Source organism: Rhipicephalus sanguineus, chromosome 9, assembly GCF_013339695.2.
Source record: "Rhipicephalus sanguineus isolate Rsan-2018 chromosome 9, BIME_Rsan_1.4, whole genome shotgun sequence".
NCBI lineage: Eukaryota > Metazoa > Arthropoda > Arachnida > Ixodida > Ixodidae > Rhipicephalus > Rhipicephalus sanguineus.
Window position 1 is genome coordinate 55,188,158 of NC_051184.2, and position 21,264 is coordinate 55,209,421.

General features: G+C 47.3%; 1 protein-coding gene across 3 annotated transcripts in view; it reads right to left on the bottom strand.

Annotated features, from left to right (window-relative positions):
• The window catches only part of LOC119405194 (rho GTPase-activating protein 29), a 29,503-nt gene extending 8,362 nt beyond the window's left edge, over nucleotides 1-21,141 (bottom strand). The window contains exons 1-12 of one of the 3 annotated variants that reach the window (XM_049419230.1): nucleotides 20,982-21,133; nucleotides 20,747-20,901; nucleotides 20,392-20,533; nucleotides 18,501-18,561; nucleotides 17,699-17,811; nucleotides 15,908-16,035; nucleotides 14,853-15,040; nucleotides 14,033-14,279; nucleotides 8,146-8,417; nucleotides 6,490-6,756; nucleotides 3,023-3,131; nucleotides 1,544-1,794 (exon numbers count right to left, since the gene is read on the bottom strand). In XM_049419230.1, the coding sequence (XP_049275187.1) occupies nucleotides 1,544-1,794; nucleotides 3,023-3,131; nucleotides 6,490-6,756; nucleotides 8,146-8,417; nucleotides 14,033-14,279; nucleotides 14,853-15,040; nucleotides 15,908-16,035; nucleotides 17,699-17,811; nucleotides 18,501-18,561; nucleotides 20,392-20,533; nucleotides 20,747-20,885 (1,917 nt within the window). In that variant the 5' untranslated portion in view covers nucleotides 20,886-20,901; nucleotides 20,982-21,133. Of the gene's footprint in view, nucleotides 1-1,543; nucleotides 1,795-3,022; nucleotides 3,132-6,489; nucleotides 6,757-8,145; nucleotides 8,418-14,032; nucleotides 14,280-14,852; nucleotides 16,036-17,698; nucleotides 17,812-18,500; nucleotides 18,562-20,391; nucleotides 20,534-20,746; nucleotides 20,945-20,981 lie in introns of those variants that run through there. The other 2 variants (XM_037672010.2, XM_049419229.1) reach the window with 2 other exon arrangements.
• Nucleotides 21,142-21,264: the final 123 nt, after the last annotated feature.

Consider the following 21,264-nt stretch of genomic DNA (forward strand, 5'->3'; position numbering starts at 1 on the left):
AATCGCGATTTGGACTTGATAAGGAATATCATGGCCAAGGCAAACAATTCGCCTGAAGTGCCTATATAAGTGCCATCGCAAAAAAAAAAAAAAAAGCAATACAGCTGCGGCCTAAGATCGCATGAAAGCACGCCAACAGCCTGAATTACGGCACATCCGATTATGGTGGCCACGTTTCTGTTTTCCGACATCGCGCGCCGAATCGAGCAAGCGGGACCCGTGCCCGTGTCGCGAATTTCGGTCGCCGCTATGCCTTGGCTCTGAAAAGTTTTGTGATTCGGCTTAGTAGCAGAACATCCACATAAGCAGTGGTGTGGCTGGTAATTGCGAGCTGCAGCCCCCAAAGATATCGGTCGACTGCCTAAAACTTGATTCAGCATGCCCTCACCGGAAAAGAGAAAAAAGAAAAAAAAGCTTTCACTTGCTGTAAATGGGCCTGTTAGTTACGCTCGCTTTCGCCTGGAAATTTATTCTGTTCTTCACAGAGTCCTAAATAGCTCGGGATCAGAGCGAGTGAGCTCTCAGATAACCGCCAACAAGCGCCGCCGTCTTTTTTCTTGCCGATCGGGATGGCTTGCAAGATACCAACCTTGTCGGCGACATCCGCTTCCTGAACGATTGCGATCGCTTGCAAGATAACTCAAGCTCGTTACATCTACTACAACTAATCATGGTTATTACTTGACACGTGGCGATAACAAAAACACCATATCGGGCGCTAACGCACGGCACGAATGAAATAATACAGAACTACACCGCGCAGTCACAGAACACCCTGACAACATTGCACGACACGATGTACCTTCGTTCATGGTCCCCGCATGCCACGCATTAGCCGATTCTCTCCCGCTCCACCACTCCGAAGTCAAGGAGAGCATCGAGGTGCGCCCCTTCCCGCAGCCGCCGTTCGATTTGAAAAATGCGTTCACAAAATCTCGAGCCAGCGTTAGCGCGACTTTCGTTCCCTTTCAATAAAGCTACTCTGGATTTTCCCTGGTGGGAGCACGATTTCCCTGAGTTTTCCCTGAGTTTTTCCAGAATATCCAAAATCCCTGAGAATTCCCGGTTTTCCCGGTTTTCCCGGTGGGTAGACACACTGCATTCAGCAATATTTTCGCCCAAGCTTCTACATTTTAAGTGTTTAAAGGTACAGCACATCATGGTTTCTTTCTGTAGCTCTTTCTGCATATGATCATTTATCACTTGACAGTTAACTACAATGATGTATTTCACTAGTCTAGCTAAGCTTACTTTCTTCTGTTTTCTTCTGTCCTGTAATGCGCTGCAATGTTCTTTTCTACCAGGAGTAGATTCAGTACTACTGACTAGTTGTGCTGAGGACATACATCATCAGGCTCCTGTTCCAGAATGTCCTACTGGTGGCACAAATCATGTCCTAGACTTATCTTCAGTTCTCTGTTACTAGAGCACTTCTGTGCGTAATCACATTTTAGAGGTGTTCAAGCATTGGCCTTTCACTTTTACATAAAATGTCATTTGCCTTTAGTGTCCCTTTAATCATGGCATGCAGCGGCAATCTCACCAGATCCTGCAGCGGCCTGTCCCTCTCTTGTACCTCGGCACTCGGGCTGCTCGTGGAACAGCCCACCACAACGGGCGCAAACACGGCGGCCAGTTCATCGAGAGATCGGCCGTCGCCGCCAAGCGACGTGGTCGACACGCAGCGCAGGTGTACCAGCAGCATCGACAGCACGGCGCGGTTGGCAGCCGGCAACTGGCACGTGGCGTCCAGAAACTTCCAGACGCGGTTCTCCTTGTCCTCGTCCCCTGTCACTACGGTAATAAAGAAGGAAAGAAAAAAAAAAGAATTGAGAGCCCTTCCATACTGTGAAGATGGAAGGAAGCGGCTGCAGCTGCATGTTCTGCAGCAGCTGCTTCATGACGTTTTTGCGCCCATTCGCGCTTCTGTGCGCGTTGGCGCTCCTTGAATTCCCGCTCTTCTTCCTCCGAGTGAACGACACATGTTCGTCTCATAGTGAGTGTAAAGGACAACCGCCGATAAGAGCGCTAGTGTGATCTCTATGTCACGAAACTAAGGGACAGAGCGATTGGTGGGGAGTAGCACCATCGAGTATCGCGACACCCATAAAAAATTTATTGGCAGTGGTGAGGGGGCGGGGGGCACCAAAAATTGTTGTCCTATGCGCCTTTTGTCCTATTCGCAAGAACCTAGCCATATAGTACAGCAGCACTGTATACGGCTAGGTTTTGGTGATAGTGCCTGCCATATGGCACTACGATCGGCACCGCCAGCGAACAATGCTCTCGGGTCAGGGAAATCCCCTAAAGGGTGGGGCATGCCCAAGTGCCTTTGTGGAAAGGGGAGAGTGGGATGTAAGGGAGAGGTGGAGAAAGGGAAGTGGCAGGACAGCAAAACGTGCACCCTGCATTCGCCACTGGGACATTTAATGTCACAGCCGTGGATGCGCAGCCCCTCTCGCACTGGCGTGCAGCCGCCGTGCGCTTCAATCTACCAAAGATACAGCCAACTGTTACAAAAGTAGGTGAACTTAACTCTGTTCATCGGAACAGTCGCGTCTTCTCAGTGGTATTTTGACGTTTTTGTCATAATTTCTTTTTTGTTCAGTATCCCTTTAAGTAAGTCCACTGCAGGATGAAGGCCTCTCCTGATGACCTCCAATGCCACCTGTACTCTCCGAGCAGATTCCATTTCATGCCTCAAAATTTCATAATCTCGTCGCTCTTCTAACCATTTGCCGTCCCCAGCCCTGTTTCCCCATCTCTTGGCATCCGTTCCGATGTTCTAATTGACCATCTCATACCTGTCCTCGTGACTTGACCTGCCAAGTCCCATATTTGCCTCTTACTATCTACTAGGATATTGGTTACGCCTGTTATTCTCTGATCCTCTCTGCTGTCCTCCTTCACAACTAATCGGGTTAGGTCATGTTGATGTGAGCTAAGGTAGGTAGAAATCACTGTTTTGTCATCACTGTTCGTGATGACAAAAACGATAGGGAGGCAAAGGCATCCCACTTACCAGCGGCCTCGGCCAACAATGGCCAAACCGCCTTGGTGATGACGGTTTCCCGCAGGGTAGCCAGAAATTTCATCAGAGCTCCGCACACCACTGGCAAGCTGTGATCACTCTGAAAGAGCAAAAAGATAGAAGTAAACGAAAATGGTCCCACACTCTACAGTGAACTCCCGTTACGACGAACTCGGTTAAGACGAATTCTCGCTTATGCCGAACAACACAGGACCGGTTGTTTGGTTCCCCATAGACTCAATGCAAAAAAAATTCGCTTAAGACGAACCGCCCAAGTGTATTCTTCTGTTAAGACGAACTCTCGCGGTGGTCAACAACGCTGGCGATTCTGCGAAACGAACACTGCAGTCTTGGTTGGGCATTCAGGCGACGGAGAAAAAGCACAAAAGAAAAAAAAAAGCGCTTTCGGGAGCAAAGACGCTACGCGGAGGGAGAGAGATAAAGGAAAAAGAACGGTCAGCGGATAAAGCCGGCATCCCCCTCACACCCAGCCTGTGGGTGGGGGAGATGCGGGCTTTATCAGCAAAGAAAGCAACAAAAAGAGTAGGGGGATTTACAAGTTGGACCCCCAAGCCATTGTATTCCCCTCCTGTTCTTCAGTTTCCCAGCTGGAGTACAAAGGAGAACAGAAGAACACGAGCTTGGGGCCCCTCCGCCGCAAGGGGAGTGGGGAAAAAAAAAAAGAAAGCGACAACAGGAACAAAAATGGTCTGTGCATTACAATCGAGTACAATCGCGGCGCACTCCCGTAAGAGGGGTCAGGTGCATTGTCATCACCATCACACAATGGCGGCCGAGCACATGTATTTTGTGGTCAATTCGCGTTGGTTCGCATAGGGCCTGGGACATGGCGCTTTCGAGTGCCAAGCTCCCCTTCCTTTCTGACAACGGTAGGGCCTGTGTGCGTTGTATCTGTTCCCAGTGAAGTGCAAATTGTGATCAGCCATTTTGATTATAGAAGCGCACGGCTATTTTGCACAGTGAATATAGCTGCGTTGTGTCCTTTTCGTGGCGAGGCTTGTGACCGTGAGTAGCCCGATGGGATATCTTCAGCTGCACGTCGTTCAGGAAAAGTTACTACGGGCCGAAAACGGCAAAATATCCGGACCTCGAAGAAAACCTTGCAGACTTTCTTAAGCAACTCAGCGTATAATGACTTTGTCAAGGCAACAGCACGCGACCGAGGCGTATCCAGAAGTGATCTCAGAGCCAGCAAAACAGGCTCACAGAAGAAAACGAACTGCCAGGACAATAAATGTTACATTCTTTGAAGGAAAATTGTGCTTCTCTCTCTCTCTTTTTTTTTTGTAATCGTCAACATAGGAGCATGCTACAGTTTTATCATTAAAATGTGGTAGCAGTATGTACATGAATTTTTTTTATTTTTGAACCCGCGAAATCAGGTGCTCGTACGATTCGTGTAAGTACTCTGCTTGAAGGCATAGTTTTTATCTAGATGAGCCAAATAAATGCTTTTTCATGTCTTATTGCCGCCATTGTAGGCCTACTCCATTCAGTGTTTTCAAGTAACATATTTGGATGCACTTGGCATGTTACCATGTCTCTTTTTGGGGGCACTTCTGATAAGCCGAACTCCTGATAAGACGAACAGATGACCGTGGCCCCTTCGAGTTCGTCTTAACGGGAGTCTACTGTACTTGTTTCTTTCTGTCTGCACACCAGTTGCTGAAGCTAGGGCAACCATAATTGTCCTAGCTTCAGCAACTGACTAGCCCGCTTCACTCTACCAACAACCTTATTACAATTTTGCTTGTTTAAAACCTGCATTTTCTATTCCACATCTGATCTGGAGTGACTCTTCTGAAAGGCGTCCTCACGTGCTTAAATGTGGCAACTTAAAACTCTGCATTGGTCTTACCAACCTAGATGCACCCTTCAATGCCCAGCACATGTCAACGCAGCCCAGCACTGTCTTCTGCATAACTTTAAAGCTATCAAAATACAGTCAGGGTGCCGGTACCTTGTAATACTTTTATGACAGTTAGCGACGTGAGGCAAACAGGGCATCAGAGACAGCTTTGTGATAACCCAGTGCATTGGCATATGATTAGAGAATACATGTCGAGTATGGGTGCCGAGAGCTGGAAGATCCGTAATATGTGATGCCATGAATTGACTTCAATGCTGACTATTCCCTCTACCATTTTGACTCCGCCTTTCTTTTTCTTTCAGTACTGTTTCTAAATTTTCTGCCTTTTGGTATCTTTATCGTTATGTCGTGGCATACCGATCCACATATTGCTTTGCACGTATAAGTCCAGCCACTAAATAACAGCTGACAGTTGGAACTTAGCTTTATTCTTTATCCAACTATTACCCCACTTAGCCCGAAGGCGCTACAGTAGGGGGGGTCACAACGTTCAGAAAAACTCATCTTCATTACACAGCAAACTTGCTGACTTGATGAGCGATTCCATTCGCTAATGGAATGAACAAAGAATACATAAACTAGAGCACACTGTAGATCTGGTGCGGTATTCTGAAATCTTAAAACGATGATTAGTACATGAACTGTATAAGTACATTTCCTTAGTAATTCCAGTTTTGCTATGAGATGTATGATAGAGGAGTTTCAATTGTAGTTTTCTTCGTCGAGAGGCTAGAATTTCCCTTCATAATTCACTTTTCACGTTGGTGCTTTCTCGAGTACTGTCTCAGTACAAACCTTGCTGCTCTGTTGAGGATTTTTTCAACCTTATTATACTTAATGTTGTTTGCCAAGGGTTCAGAGTTGCCAGATGCTACCGAGCTAACAAGCAAATAATCATCAAAAAAGAAGCCCCCCCCCCCTCCACAAAAAGCAGTGCGACTTTTGTGAAGAAACCCAAAAGAAGCAGAAATTTAATTAATTTTCCCATTCTTGAAAACATTTTAATTAAGAAAAACAGTATGTCCAACAAATACGACGGGGAGTTAAAAAAGTTACCTTAATTATTTTGTACATCAAAAATATGCGCAAATATGAATGAAAGCACATAATTACTTTTTAACGTTTTCTCAAGGGTAGTCTCCATTTAGTTGAACGCCCGTTTGCCAGTGCATGATTAACGTCACTTGATGATTCCCCAATGTACGTTTGACTTCAACACTCAACTACTCAACGTCATTGACAATTATTAGTGAACGACAAACGCGCTATTGGTGAGCGTGATGATCACTAAAATAACTATATTTGCTGGAAAACTGCTAATAAACCCACGAAACGTGACAAGCAACAGAAAAATCCTGCAAGCAACTCGGTGAAAAAGGAAGCCCAAATCTGCTTATTATAAGTGAAACTGGCCACTGGCCACGGGTCCCACACGGCACAAGTGCATTTGAGCATCGGGTGAATGTATGTTAAGTATACAGTGCTTTTCTTTCTTTGCGTGTCGAAGTTTGCACTGCTATTGCATCACTTGGAAGTTCACATCAATGGGAAGTCTTTTGAAACTCACCAGAATGGGCAAGTCATGGCCACTAAGCAACCGTCCGAGCAGCGTATCCACTTCCTCGGGTGGCGCCACCGAGCCGTAGAGCGGGCCCCTTTCTTGGAGGCATCTCCGTTCCACCTCCCGAATGCAATGCACCACCAGAGGTGTCACGAATGGTGGCTCGGAAGGTGCGTAGTCGGCCAGAACACCAGCACCGCTCCTCGCTGCCGCACCGCCACTTGCGCCCCTGGCCTCACGAGGTGGCGCTCTAAGACCGCAGGGAAGTGGTACCTAAACACGCAGAGGGAAGCAAGGAGTACAGGCTCTTTGTTTGTGAAACACGAAGTTCCAGTGGCTGGTCTCCGTGACACCTCTCTTTTTTTTGCATTACGGGGGCTTTCTTAGGGCCTGGATAAAAGCTGGCATGCATCACGTGAAGAGAAATAGGAAGCTGCATCTGGGGATTTTTCAAGGCAGCCTACAATTTTCTTACTGACAATAATATTTGAGAATTTCATTGTTCACATTAACCAATTACGTGAGTAGGCAAAGCACGCAAAAAACAGTGTGAGCAACACCAGCAAGCATCATTACCTTGGTCCTGTCCAGCTATGCAGCAGTCACATGTTTTTAAATTTTGCCACAATTTACACGGGACATCTGGCATGTCGTAGTGTCAGAAGTTCAAGAAAAAAGTACATGTTAAACTTTTGTAACGCAAAAGACTGGTGCGTCCTATTGTCATATCATCATCGTCTTGCGGACAAAGAAGAGCTCAAGCACCCAGGGCCTGATGCTCGATTGTGACAGACCCATGTCTGAATCGGCAATAAACACATTACACTTTCTTGTAATTTGAAGCAAAAAAAAAAGAAAGGAGGAAAGAAATGAACATGGCTTATCTCCCTTTCATAGGAATCGGTATTACACAAAAGTGAAACATGTCTTCACAGGGGTAGTTGAGCGTTTATTGTGCATTGTTTCGCCACAAGGGTGAAGGAATGAATTCTATAGCAAAAAATTGTAATGTCACGCAAAGAATGGCAAGCAGCTCGAAACTTGCAGCGTGCTCTAAAGCAGAAAGGACGCACAAAAAGAACATACACAGGACGAGCGTGAACTAACAACTGTCACAATTGTAACTTCTTTGTGTATGAGTAGCGGGCTCCTTTCGGAAACACGGCTGCTGCAGCGAGTGAAGTGACCTTTGTGCTCTCTGTAACGTCAATGGAAACTTGCGGTGAAAGCACAAGACGTACATACTGCCCCATCACGAGATGAGTGTGCGTGCACGAGAGACACCCCTTGTAGAGGTGCGCTCGCATCGCAATGCGCCATCTCGCTAGTGAAAACAAGAACATGCTGAAGCCACCGAGCTCCGAGTACCACCAACGGTAAATGGTGTATATAAATAGCTCGCCATTAGCAAGCTGAAGGACGTGCGCTCTCTGGCCGAGTGGTTTCGCGCTGTGGAGCGAGGGGTCGTAGGTTCGGCTCCCGGCAACAGAATTTCTTCTTTTAATTTTTTCTTTGCTATCTGTTAGTTTATATTTTACAATGTCATATCCGTGACGGAAATATGTGAGTGGAGCCATGGTGGACCCCGGCATTAAACACTTTCGTGTTAAAAAAGAAAGGCAGGTCAATGTATAGTTGTGCACCTGATGGGGTTGCACTCACAAGGCTCTTGCACTCGGGGTGGCAGACGACCCCGCAGGCACCGCACTGGTAGGAGGCCTTGTAGAAGCGGATGCGCTTGTTGCACGCAATGCAGTTCTCGGGGTTAACAGCGGGTCGACTGACAAAAGTGTGCGACTGCTGCTGCTGCTGGGATGCCTCGGGGAGGGGCGTGCTACGGTTGAGGGGCCCCATGCGTTCCAGCCTTGAGACAAAGCCGCACTCTTCCTCCACGCCGCTCTCGTCCAGCGATGAGCTCGATGGAGGCACCACAGCTGAGCACGAGAGAGAGAAGGAGGGAAGCTTGGACTAAACAAGTGATATCAAATTCTGGGATCTTACCTGTCAAAACCGCAGTACAATTATTTAACGAAGGAAGGGAAGTTGAAGGGCTCGTTTTTCTTTGTTACACACAGCTAGGCATGTGCGATTAGTAAACTTTAAGTTCAAAGTGAATTCGAAGCAAATAGTGATTTGGTTGAATAATTTCAAATCGAATTCGAATTTTATATATCACATATTATAAAGAAAAATGAGCATATTTGTCATGACCCAACTAACCAGCACAATATTTTTTTAAATTGAAACAAGGCATGTGCAAATGTCATTCTTTTTGGTTCAAAGGGAAGTTGAAGCAACTTTGAATAGTAGCAGGATTTGACTTTCAGTAGAATACAAGTGATAACCTGTAATATAGGTTACGTTTTAAACTTTACTATAACTACAGCACATAGGCCGGTATAACCAACTTTTAAACTTAAAAAATGAGGAATCGATGTGAGGGTAATTTGTTCATTTAACCTTGAAGTGGGGCTTCGCGGCAGTGCAGATTTCTCCTGCAAAGGTGCATTCACGGTATAGCACCCCGCTATTGCAGCGAAACCACTTTTACAGGGGGTTACATGCTGTTTATATATGTCTATTCGTTCATTTCAAATATTCGCACATGCCTACAGACAACCTTAATGAAAACCAACAAACGATCAAGCCAAGGTAAGTCTAGGGGACGTTATTTGTAGTAATTATGACGTAAATGTGAAGAAATTAAAGGGAACGAAAAGACAACTTGCCGCCAGCAGGGACTGAACGCACGGTTCGAAGGCTGCAGGTTCGGTCACTGCTGGCGGCAAGTTGTCTTTTCGTCCACTTTACTTTCTTCACATTTATACTCTATATATTACAGATAACACTCGCTATACTTCCCTTGGCTTGACTGTTTGATGGTTCTCAATACGATTATTAAGGCACACTGTAGCAGAGGACTTGGGATTAGAAGAGTGTGGGTGTAGGCCAGCTAGTAATTTAAGAGAGATATTGTCTCTTTTTGTGTTTCGTGTGGTTTTGCAGTTAATTTTCCTTGTGACTTTTTCTTGGTTTTGACCACCTGGGGTTAAAGGGACACTAAAGTGGAACAATAAAACAGTTCAGACTGATAAATTATTCTCTGAAAAGTCTACTGTTGCTAATTTCACCATCATAGGTTTATTAACAGACGAGAAAATCAATGTCAAAGCTTGACTTTTAAATTTTGCATGCGAAGTTACAAATTTATTCAAAGTGTTTTTTCGTATTTTGGCAACATTGGCTTAACGAAATTTCCTTAAACTCTGGAACTTGGTATATTAAATCTCCGGCACCCTCTGCGAACAATGTGTTTCATTTTTACAGACTAGAAACTATGTAAGCCCATGCAGACAGTCAAAATCAATGACGTCATGGAGACTGATGCGGGAACTTCTAAGAGGTGTCGCCACCCACATTTTATTTTTGTGTGTTTTCTCAATTATTAATCAGCTTATTACGGCAAGCATGGTGATTTTGGTATTGTGAAAGGGTAATTTACTAATACGGGGAAAAAACCGTTTTTCTCTTTAGTGTTCCTTTAATATGCACCTAAATCTAAGTACAGTCGAGCCCGTTTATAACGAACCTGAGCGTGACGCGGTGTCCGTTCGTGTATCCCGAAGTTCGTGATAAATGAAAAAACAGCTTTTAAAAAGTTACAAGTGAAAACCCAAAATTTATTTTTTTGCAAAAAAGTCCGTGATGCACGTTTGCTTCGAGAGTGCCGATGCGATAAGGGTGGTCTCCAGTTTATTTAAAGCGGCAGCATGCTCCTCGCCGAGGCCCTTGGCATAGACAAGTTGCCTGAGGCTATCTATGTAGCCAGTTGCTACAGGCACGCTTGTGGGCGCTGGCTCCAACGTTTCATCGTCGTCGTCATCTGATTCCTCCGAGCCGCTCTTGCCGCGCACTTCATTGACAATGCCCTCATCCATGCACGGTTCCGCGGTGTCGGTATCATCATCGGCCATAACGAAATCATCCCAGCAGATGTCCCGCCCTCCCATGTCGGAGTCGACAACACGCTGCCACAAATCGCCGCCGGAGTGGTCCTCTTCGGAAGCTTCAGGGTCGGCATCGGCTCCGACGTCGGCGAAGCCGGCCTTGCGGAAACAGTTTTGCACACATGTAGCCGTTACCTCCGCCCACGAAGCCTTTACCATCTCCAGAGCTGAGTACAGCGACACCCGAAGCGGCAGGCTGGCTGCCGGCCGGTCAACAGCTATGAGCATGCGCTCCACAACGCGGCACCTATAATAAGCCTTAAAGGGCCAGTAAACAACCCCGATGTCCAAAAATTGTAATGAAAAGAAATATGCGCACTTTTGCTATGTGAACATGCTGCCGCAAGAATTTTACGAGTACGTGCTATAATAAGGAAGTTACAGGGGTTAGAACATCCGTTTCAGCTGGTTTCAAATTTTCGCGCGGCCTCACCACCCTTCTCCGCCACATGGAGGAAAAGGCGTAGCCCGTCGTCGTGACTCCGCCCACTTCAGCAACGTGACACGACGTCAACAATTGACGTCATGGGTGAGCTCGATCAGTCGCAACGCATTTCCGCTTGCTGCGGCTCCTGGTTGTTTATTGTTTATATTGTCGCACGTGCTCCGTAACTTGACGGGCAGTTTTCGGCTCTTCACTATTTTTAAACCTTTGTGACAGTTCACAATGCAGCAGGAATGCGTGCTTGCTTTCCGAGACGTCGAAGGGGCGCGAGAGAAAAGCTTGGAGAACCCCGCTTGCCGCGCGAGCAAGCGCGACCTGTCCCAGCTACCGGAGATTCCCCTCTCCCCGCTCGATTTGCAGCCGGCAACTGAACAACGCTTCGCCTCATGTCGAAGGCGAAGTGCGTGCAGGTGCTATGCAGTGCGAGGAATATACGCGCGACAACTGCGTGGCCGAAACCGCATCACAGCAGGGCCAAAAAACAAGGCGCAGTTTCGTAGCGGTGGGTGGGAACAGGAACTGACGTTAACTTGACAATTGTTTGTTGAGACCCGGTTTAGACCAATCGACGAGCTCAGTGCTACGTCAACTCGGCGATCGCCGAGTTGACGTCACTGCGCGTACGAGGAGGATTGGTCAGGCGTAGGAAAGAAGCGCGGGAATTGTTTTTCGAAATGGAGGGTCTGCGCGGTGCGCAGCGCTGTAATATTCGGAAAACGTGATCGCCGCGGTCTACTGTACGGATTAGCGAGCTTGTTTGGCGGGTGTAAAAAAAAAGTCGCAGCCTGTTTACGGGCCCTTTAAACGCGCGGATTATGCCCAAGTCAAGTGGTTGCACTTTTGACGTTGTGTTGGGCGGCAGGAAAAGCAGGGTCACTGCCGTGAGAGAGGCTTGTACATGGTGCGCGGAGCAACTGTCGACCACAAGCAGCACACGCCTGCCTTGCTTGTGCATGTCGCGGTCTAACTCGCTCAGCCACTCTGCGAATAAATCGCGCGTCATCCACGCTTTAGCACTATGCCTGTAACGCACAGGCACATAGCCCCGAAAGCAACGCGGCTTCTTTGACTTGCCGATTACAAAGGGCACGCGCCGGTCGCTGCCATCCATGTTAGTGCACAAAAGCGCTGTGACACGCACTTTACTGTGCTTGCCGCCAGCACATGTGTCGCCTTTCATGGCGTGCGTTTTTCGTGGCAGCATCTGGTAGAATAACGAAGTTTCGTCTGCGTTATAGACGTCTTGCTCCGCATAGCTTAAAATAGCGTCTCGATTTGCTTCAAGCCACGAGGCAACGTCTTGGTTGCTGGCCGAGGCCGCCTCACCGACAATCGATTTAAAAACAATGCCATGACGCACCTTGAACCGATGTAGCCAGCCATTTCCTGGGCAGAAGTCGGGAAAATCCAACAGAAATGCGAAGTCTTTCGCTTTCGCCAGCATCATAGGACCACTTATCGGAATGTTCCGAGCCCGCGTGTCGACGAACCATTTCAGAAGCGCTTCCTCCACGTCCGCGTAGGTGGCCCTCCGCAGGCGCTTTCTGTCTGTCGAGTTGGCATCGGCACTGATTATCTTGTCCTCGTTCTTTAGAATCGTTGATATCGTTGACTTGGACACGCTGTACTTCTTAACCAGCTCGCAGTTTTTAGCGCCTTGAGCTAGCTTGTTTAGAATGGCTCACTTGGTAGAAATGTCCAGCGCTTTTCGCTTCGTGCCATCTGTTTGCGCGGACGGCTTCCCGTCCGCCATCCTGACACACACGCACACCAACGAGCAAGACGCGCACGTGCGACACACAAGCAAGTAAGCGTAGAACGGCTCTGCGCCCTGTCTGAACTCGTTTCTACCCAGAAAAAGAAGCTTTGGAATTCGAGCCGGCGTGGACAGGCAGAGGAGTTGCAATAAAGGGGGAAGAGAGGAGAACGGCCTTGGGATAAAGTCACTGTACTTGGGAGAGTGGCCTACGCGCGCAGCGGTCAGAGAATCTCATTGGGGCGCCGGTTCGCGGAAGGGTGAAAACGGCTGTCACATGGGACGGATCGTGAAAAGTTGAACTTGTGCAGCCCCACCGACTTCGATAATTCGCACTTCGTTCCCTTAAGCCATTTTTACCCTTCCGCACGCGTGCAGGGCATGCTGAACGGAGTGCAAAATGAGCGAGAACACGGAACGAATCGCGAAATATCGAAGTCGGTGAGCACCCACACCCACTGGCGATGCCGGGTGCTCGGAGCAGCAGGGGGACAAAGGACGGAGGGGTGCGTAACAAAAGACTGTCGGGGAGAATGACAATGAGAAGCCTGCGGAGGCAGGATTGGCGTTTCGCTCGCCGATGGCTTATAGGTGGTCGAAAGGGGTGTCTCCACAGTCGCCGGCCGACTCCGTTCGCTGTAACCGATCGGCAGGGTTCAAAGGCGTTCGTTGTAAGTGTGATTTTGTGCCATTGAAATAATGTATATTTCCACGGTCATGCGGGTACCGTTGGTTGTAAGACGAAGTTCGTTTTAAGTGGGGCCGTTATATGTGGGCTCGACTGTACATGGGTGCTCTTGCGTTTCACCCCCTTCGAAATGTGGCCGCCTTGGCCGAAAATCAAAGCCCTGTCCTAGAAGTTAGCAGCACAATATCTTAGCCACTATAGTCTACCTCGGTGGGCATATAGAACTTCAGCAACATTTGCTGGCAGGCTAGTTGGCGATGCATATAGTTCGTAGGTAAGACAGCACAAATGTAACAAGATACAAGGAAGACACGAGAAAGAAGGCAAGCTTCCTCGTGGTTCAACATGGTTAACATGGTTGGTTAGTTGAAATCAGCAATTCTTTTTGTCTTTGTGTCTTGATGGGGGTGAAGTGTGCTAACATTGAGTGACGTCCTTAAGGAGGAGCAGCCTAGCTCCTCCTAAGGACGTCACCCAAGGACAGTGGGCCCAGCTGAGCGTCCTTTGTGGTCATGTGCTTACCCTCACCCTGCTACAAACTTCGCTCTGTTAATGGCACTGACACACAGAAAAGTCACCGCTTGCACACTCTAGTTCAAGATTTGGGCGGCTGTACATACAAGAGCATGCAGATGCGGGCCAAGCAGGCTTACATGCCGCCTTCTCCGTGGCTTTCTGGGAGGAGTGCCGAACAAGCAAGGCCGGCCCACTGCGGCTGCGCCGAAACCGCTGCTGAGACGAGCTGCTGCTGCCGCCGATGCTGCTTTCCATCTGGGACGTGACCGTGGCTACGTAGCCAGGCTCACCCGCCACCACGGTCATCGTCGTGGCAAACACCTCGCCACGCCCACCGGTCTCGCAGGAACTGTTGCAAACGCTCGTCTTTCGGGAATCGGAAAGCTGTGGGTGAGCGAGAGAGAAAGGCACTGGCAGTCTAATGTCTCAACACAAGATGTCACTGTGTGCCCATATTGCTCACGCATTTTCTTCCCTTCACCTTCCCCGTTTTTTTAGCTCTTACAAAAATGTGGTGGACTGAAACTTGTGTTAGGAGATGCAGACAACCACTGGTGGATTTCAACTGATTAAAATATGGGGATGTATGTACCAAATCTATGACATATCATTGAAGCACGCTGTAGTGGGGGACTCCTGAACAATTATGAACACTTTGGGTCCTTCAATGTAGATAAAAATTTAAATATGCTAGTCATGATGGCTAGCCCAAACAGAACCCAGTACAAGAAAGGAAACGATGACACAGTGCCTTTGCTGTCTTTCCTCTTCTTGTACTGCATTTTGCTTACGTTGGCGATCATGAGTACACTCCAACTCGCCAAATCTGCTATCTTATTAAAGCACGCTGGTGTTCATGCATTTCGCACCAAATGAACAGCCATCGTAGGTGGCAATTAAACCTGCACCCTCGCGTTGAGCAGTGCAAGTTCATGTTCAAAACATGCGCATACAAACCTCAAAGTGAACCTTGGCAGGAGCAGGACCGAGTCCAGGAGAACTTTGCTCAGCAGCAGCAGCAGCAGCAGCAGCAGCAACAGCACGTTTGGAACGGGGAGGTCCAGGAGACCTAGCGGGGACAGAACCGCAACGATCTGGCCCAGTGGCAGCAGTCCCGCCAGGTATCCATGGAAGAGGAACCGGGTCTGCAGCACCAGCAGTAACAATTCGAGTGCGGACAGATTCGGTATGGATGGATCTCGCATTGACAGAGTTGGCATGCAAAGCAGCCGTGGCACGGACATGCCCAGTGGAAGAGGCAGCTTCGGAAGAGACTGGTCCCGAAGGTACAGAGCCGGAAAGAACTTGTCCAGTAGAAACGGAGTATAAAGGAGGAGGTGGGACCAGCTTGAAGGAACGTGCTGAAGGAGCGACATGCACAGAAGAGGAGGCAGCTTCCGAGGAAACACTGCTAGATGTGACAGTTTCAGACGGGATAAATCCAGGAGGTACCGGCGCCGTCGGTACAGACCCATGCAAGGCCAGTCCAGGAGTGAGAGATCCGGACGAGACAGCTCGAGAAGTGGCTGCACCAGAAGGAACAGCTTTTGGAGGACCTGGTACTGATTGTAATGTCCCGGATGATCCAGCGGCAGCAGATCCAGAAAGAGCGGTACCAGAGTAGACAGCTCTGGAATGGACAGCTCTAGAAGGGTCTGGTGCCATTGGTACCGATCCCGATGGGGCTGGTCCAGGAGCGACAGCTCCAGAAGTGACAGCTTCGGAAGGAATAGCTCTGGAAGGGATTAGTGCCACCGGTACAGATTTAGGTAGGGAGTGTCTTGGAGTGTCAGAACCAGAAGAGACAGCCGAAGAAGGGAACTGTACGACTGGTACGGTTCTAGGAAGAGCTGGTTTAGTAGGAACAGATGCAGCTGCCGCCGAATAGACAGTCCCGGGAGGTACTGGCTTATAAGACACAGATTCAGAAAGTGCAGCTGCCGAAAGAGCTTGCCCAGAAGAGAGCTGCCTCGTTCCTGCTGCAGGAAGTGGCGACTGTATCGCCGGCATACCGAGCAGCATGTGGTGAGCCTCCCCGCTAATGTCCCTCGAAGCCGTCTCCCCGCTGTGATGTGCCCCACTCGAGAGTGTGGTGCCTGTTGGGGACAGTACGGACTGCACCGATTTGTCGGCCATAGCGCTGTGGAACAAAAAAAAGTACGACTGAGCTTCTGTGCTACTTTTTCGCTGACACACAAGCACCTATTGCTACTCTAAACGACTGCAGAAAAAAAAAAAAAGATATTGGCAAGCCACATAGAACCTCAAAACAATTCAGTGTGATAGCTCTTCTACACCCAGGTTTGGTTTCGTTTCTCAACAGGTGGATGTGAGCGAATATAAAAGGGTTGCAATGCCCTGCTCCCAAGCGACCAACCTTACGCACCATGACATCATTATGTGGTCGCTTCCTGGGAAAAGAAATTGAGGCAGGCTGAGGAAAAGCTGTTAGAGTAAATTATATTTAGTGCACATCGAGACTTGCTTGTATATTGGGATATCCCAGACTACAGTTCAGTGCAAAAATATAAGACTAGGAAGACATCATATCAGTACTTCTTTAACAAGCTGACCACACCTTTAACAAGCTTCTTTAACGAGTTGACCGGATGCAACGAACGGCCAGGGTGCAGAGCATCCTGGAGCGAGGATGCTGCCCGCATTGGGCAAGGACGTTGCCTGCTCCTTAGACATATGAAGTTTATTCCATTCATCCTTAAAGGCTTCTAAAGTAGACGCACTGCAAGGCTGTTCCGCATATGACAAACTAGGCTGGTGTGAATATTCGAACTTCAGTATTGGAAACTTAAACACTACCACTGCACTGCCACCTCAACTGTTAAACGAATGTATGACGGTTAACCAAAATTTTGGATGCCGCATGACATCGTGCTCCATTCCTCAGACACTATACAATGCCCAATGTAATAAAAAAGGCTGCAGTTCAGGTTTGCCCTGGCATTTGCTGGCAAGGTGGTTTTTTGGTTTTCAGAAGGCCACGTGAGCACTGAAGATGGATCTACACTTGGTGAACACCATGCCATAATTTTGAACAATAAGCTATGGTAATTAACGCTGTTCTGATTAGGTTTAACAACTGAGGCAGTCTGGCTACAGTGAAAATGCACTGACAGTTGGCGTGGCCTGGGGAAAGTGGCAAACCATCACAAGACAGTCTGCGCTATATACATTTGTACGAGTAGCTTCTCAATGATTGGGCCCAAGATCACGGGCATGTGCACGTTGGACTATAGATGGATCACAATTGTGCTGTTTTGAGTACACAGACCTGACAACCACTGTGTGTATGACTGTCACGTTTGCCTGTGTACTTAATGGATGGAACAGGTTAAATAAGCTCACATGCAGGCAAGAAACTCAAACTGGCTTTGCTCAACACAGTGTCAGCATCTGGTGCAAGGATCACACTTATCTAGATTAGTCAGGTTCTCGCTGTTGTGACAAACCGTTGAGCAGGACTTGTGATTTATGGTCTATAGCTTACACATTACTTGAATTACTCAGAAATAATTGCTATTTGCTAAGAAACAATATCGTTAGTATTGGCAAAAGTCTAAGTTAACCAGCATTCCCTTCTGTTGAGAGCTGTATCTATTCAAACTCATCAAAATTCCCTCTTGTCCATACTCGCATAAGCAAACACCCTTTGTCACTCACTAGGGCTTTGGATCATCTCTCTGAAATGGGTGGGGAGTGCGAGTGAGTCTACTCACGAGCGAATATGACAATCTACCAAACAGGACAGTCGAATTGCATTGAGTGAACAGCCAGACGATGCTTACCTCTCAAAATTATCCTGACTGAGGACATTTTTCAAGACTGTGACCATGTGGTGCTCTCGGTTCTGGAAGCCTTGGCCAAAGACACAGTAGCGAATCTGATCCAGCTGCGCTTGCTGTACGACACAAAAAAGGATAGTGACGGAGCTGTAGCAATCAATCAATCAACCAATCAATTCACTTACAATCAAACCCATATACACAGAGCTTGAGAAGGATAACAAAGTAGTTTGGTATCTGAAATACAAAATGTTTCTATGTGAAGCTTATCTAAAACCTCCCAACACCTGTAGCAGGCTTTCGAGATTGTGCACAGTGTGGATTTACAAATTTCTTTGTTTTTACATCAAAGGCGTAAGAGCTTTCTTATTTCAGATTTGTCATCCATGCTATAATACGGAATACATGTATGTGACCCAGGGGTCTTTTACATTGGTAAAGCAGCGTGGTGATCCTCTCTGTAGCAGTGAATGGATGCAACCACTGCGCAGTGGTTGTTGGTATTCTTTCCCGCATGACATGGATGCGTTGTGATGACAGCACCTGCCGTAACACTGTCATTTTGTCAGCATGAATATTCCTAATGATACAAGTGATCACGGGTCAGTTAGGGCAAGTGCACTTGCAGAAGCACAGTGCGGCGCGACATTTCATATACGGCATGCAGAGGTGAACGGGAGTTCGATGTGATAGGGTCTTTTAAGGGATTAATTGTCACAACTGTTTGACATCGCAAATAACTGGACATATCTGAATTGCCATGTAGTCATGGGTGTGTTATGGCATTGCAAAGAGATCAGCTCACCAGGGCTCTCAAGTGAGCTTCGCATTTCAGTCTTCTCTGGACCTCCTTTTCAAGCACGTCTCTGGGAAGTAAAAACACAAAATATAAGTGTTTCACGAAAGAAAGATCTTACACTTAGAGATGTAAAGGTTGAAGGGCGACAAGGGGTCCCATCATCGTCAGAATGTCACCACTATATGCCAACACTGTCCATACATAGATTTGCACTCTTGTGTAACAGTGACTTGCAATACTGTGAACATTAAGATCCATTTTCTGCAATAGACTATTTTACCAGGAGCAATGTGTTTCAGCTACAATGAGCCGTGCTGTACTGACCGACATTTAGTTAACAATAAGTGATCGTGGTTGATTTCCTTACTCTCTTTTCCACTGGCTTCAGTGCCTAATGCAACTAGCCCAGAATGTATTGCTGTTTGACTATCAAACAATCGTGAAATAATAACAAGGCTATGAGCTCACAATGCACTATCTAAGAGGAAGAACATTGGGATAGACTTTTGCATTGTTCTGTTGTAAATTTTAACTGTTCCACATTTTCTGTAACATATGCGAGGGTGTGCAAATAGCAAATTTTTAGGCTGAATGGAACCCAAATCCAATATAGACTATTCTTAAAACAATAAGTGGCCATTTCCATCATCATGATAAAATAATATTCAAACCACCACAAGAGGACAGTTGAAGATATTATACATTCATGCGAAATTGGGATCTTCGGTTCACTAACTATTGTGTTCGACTTGCTAAATTTTTATGAGCTGTTTCGGGGCAGACACCGTAAACATGAAATTTAAGCCAAGTAGCGAGGTTATGTATAAAAATAGTGAAAATCTATGCCCCCTCACTACTGCATCTCGTATTACCAGTACCTTTCATAGCATGATGCGGTAAGAGGCATAATACAGAGATTGAAGAGCTTAGGTTAAGAGATAGCTACTTGTGAGAGGTCCACTTCCATCCAGAAGACTTGCAGTAATTTACTCTGGATACGAAGAAGCTAGATGAAAAAGCTTGACTGAAAGGCAAGAGCACTGGATAAATCAATCTAAGGTCACTAACAGAAAATACTAAATTATTGTTGTTTCCCTCAGCCATGAGAGTCGCCCATTTATGAAACAACCATAACACGCAAGCGAGTGTGTTCAGTAAAGTGTTACTGACCCAATTGTGTTATCGACCCAAGTGTTATTTTAGAACCAGCACAGCATTTTCACCCAGGCAGTCACTGATACAGCTTCCCATTGGTCGGATGTAACTAGTGATTGCGCAAGAACGTTACCTTGCAGGCGACATTCTACAACACAAGCATGCATCTTATAAAATAGAGTTGGTTTTTGTGTCTTTTTCTCTAGTAAACCCTCTTCCATAATCTGCGGGTCTATTTCCTCAAAATTAAGCCCTTGCCGCAGTTTTTTACTACATATATGTTATGCGACATTCAGCGTGCACAAGAGATAACGGCAGTACTTTATCTTGAACGCTGCGATTCCTTTTTCATTTTACAGAATGCTACTGGGATGTGCTATATAGGACCTCAGCTGGATAGACACATTTTAGCCTGTCAACTTGTGTTGAAAAGTTATGACGGTGACGATACAAGATGTCAAGGCCTGGAAAGTTTTCCCAGAGTTAAAAATGGAATTGAACGGTGCTTCTGAGGGTACTACAGGAAGATCACAGAACGACACTACTGGCTCCACTTGGACCTCTCTCAAGCACTGTTCGATGTACAAGACAGCACACTTTTGCAATACACTGTCTTTGCGCGAGTGTGTTAGAGCAGCTTGCAATAATTATTATGTGGGGCCTTGAGTCCAGCTGCGTCATTAAAATTATGCCATTCAAAATGCCAACCAGCCCCAATGAACGCCTGTTGTTAAAACTGTACCTCGTGTACCGCAGCTTCGCTTGTAGCTCCGAGTTCATCAGAACCAGGGACTCGTTGTCTTCAGCGAGTCTGTTGCAGCACTTTTCCGCTGCTTCCCATCGCTGCCTGCACACTTCCTGGTTCCTCACAAAATCCAACATGGCTGCAGAAAGGAGGTGGGTGAAGAAAGCCAATTGACGTTCTTTAGACTATTGGTACGTGTGCGAAAGAACAAAAGAATAAGAAACGCCACTCAGTTAAGGAATAAGCAACGCAACGTCACTCATCACGCAATGCGTGGGCGTGATAAGGATAATCAGCTGCGACATGAAAGCGCGCATGGCTCGCGTCAAAAGGCACACGATGCCGTACTCACCGTACAATACCTCGTCGTCATCGGTAGCAACTCTTCGACAGAAATCATCGAACTGCGCCAGCACAGACATCTTGGGCATGTTGTCGTTGCGACTAGCGGTGCTTTCGAAGTTCTGGCGAGGAGAAAAGTGCGAAGACATCGCTCGTTCCGGCGACCTGTTGAAGAAGGGACATCACGCAGGTGGCATGCGCCGTGGAAGTTTCGTTTTAGCGCCAAGATCTGGACGTCGACTTACCGAAAGTGAAAGTTTAACCGTAGGTCCGGTAAGCGAATTCAGCGTGGCGAAGTGCCTGGGTACCAACTTTCACCGTTGTTTAACGATAAGAGCGTACACAAGAGGTTAGAGCGCGAACCCGAACCAGGACCAACGGTCTCGTGGAGACGATGCTGGCGACACCGAAACTAACCGTACTTCTAAAACGCTATGCCCAGAACGTTCTGTGCCAATGTCAAGACAAGGCCAACAAGGCACTGCCTGTTGTGGTCTACATTTACGTCGTACAGGTCCAGTACAGAAA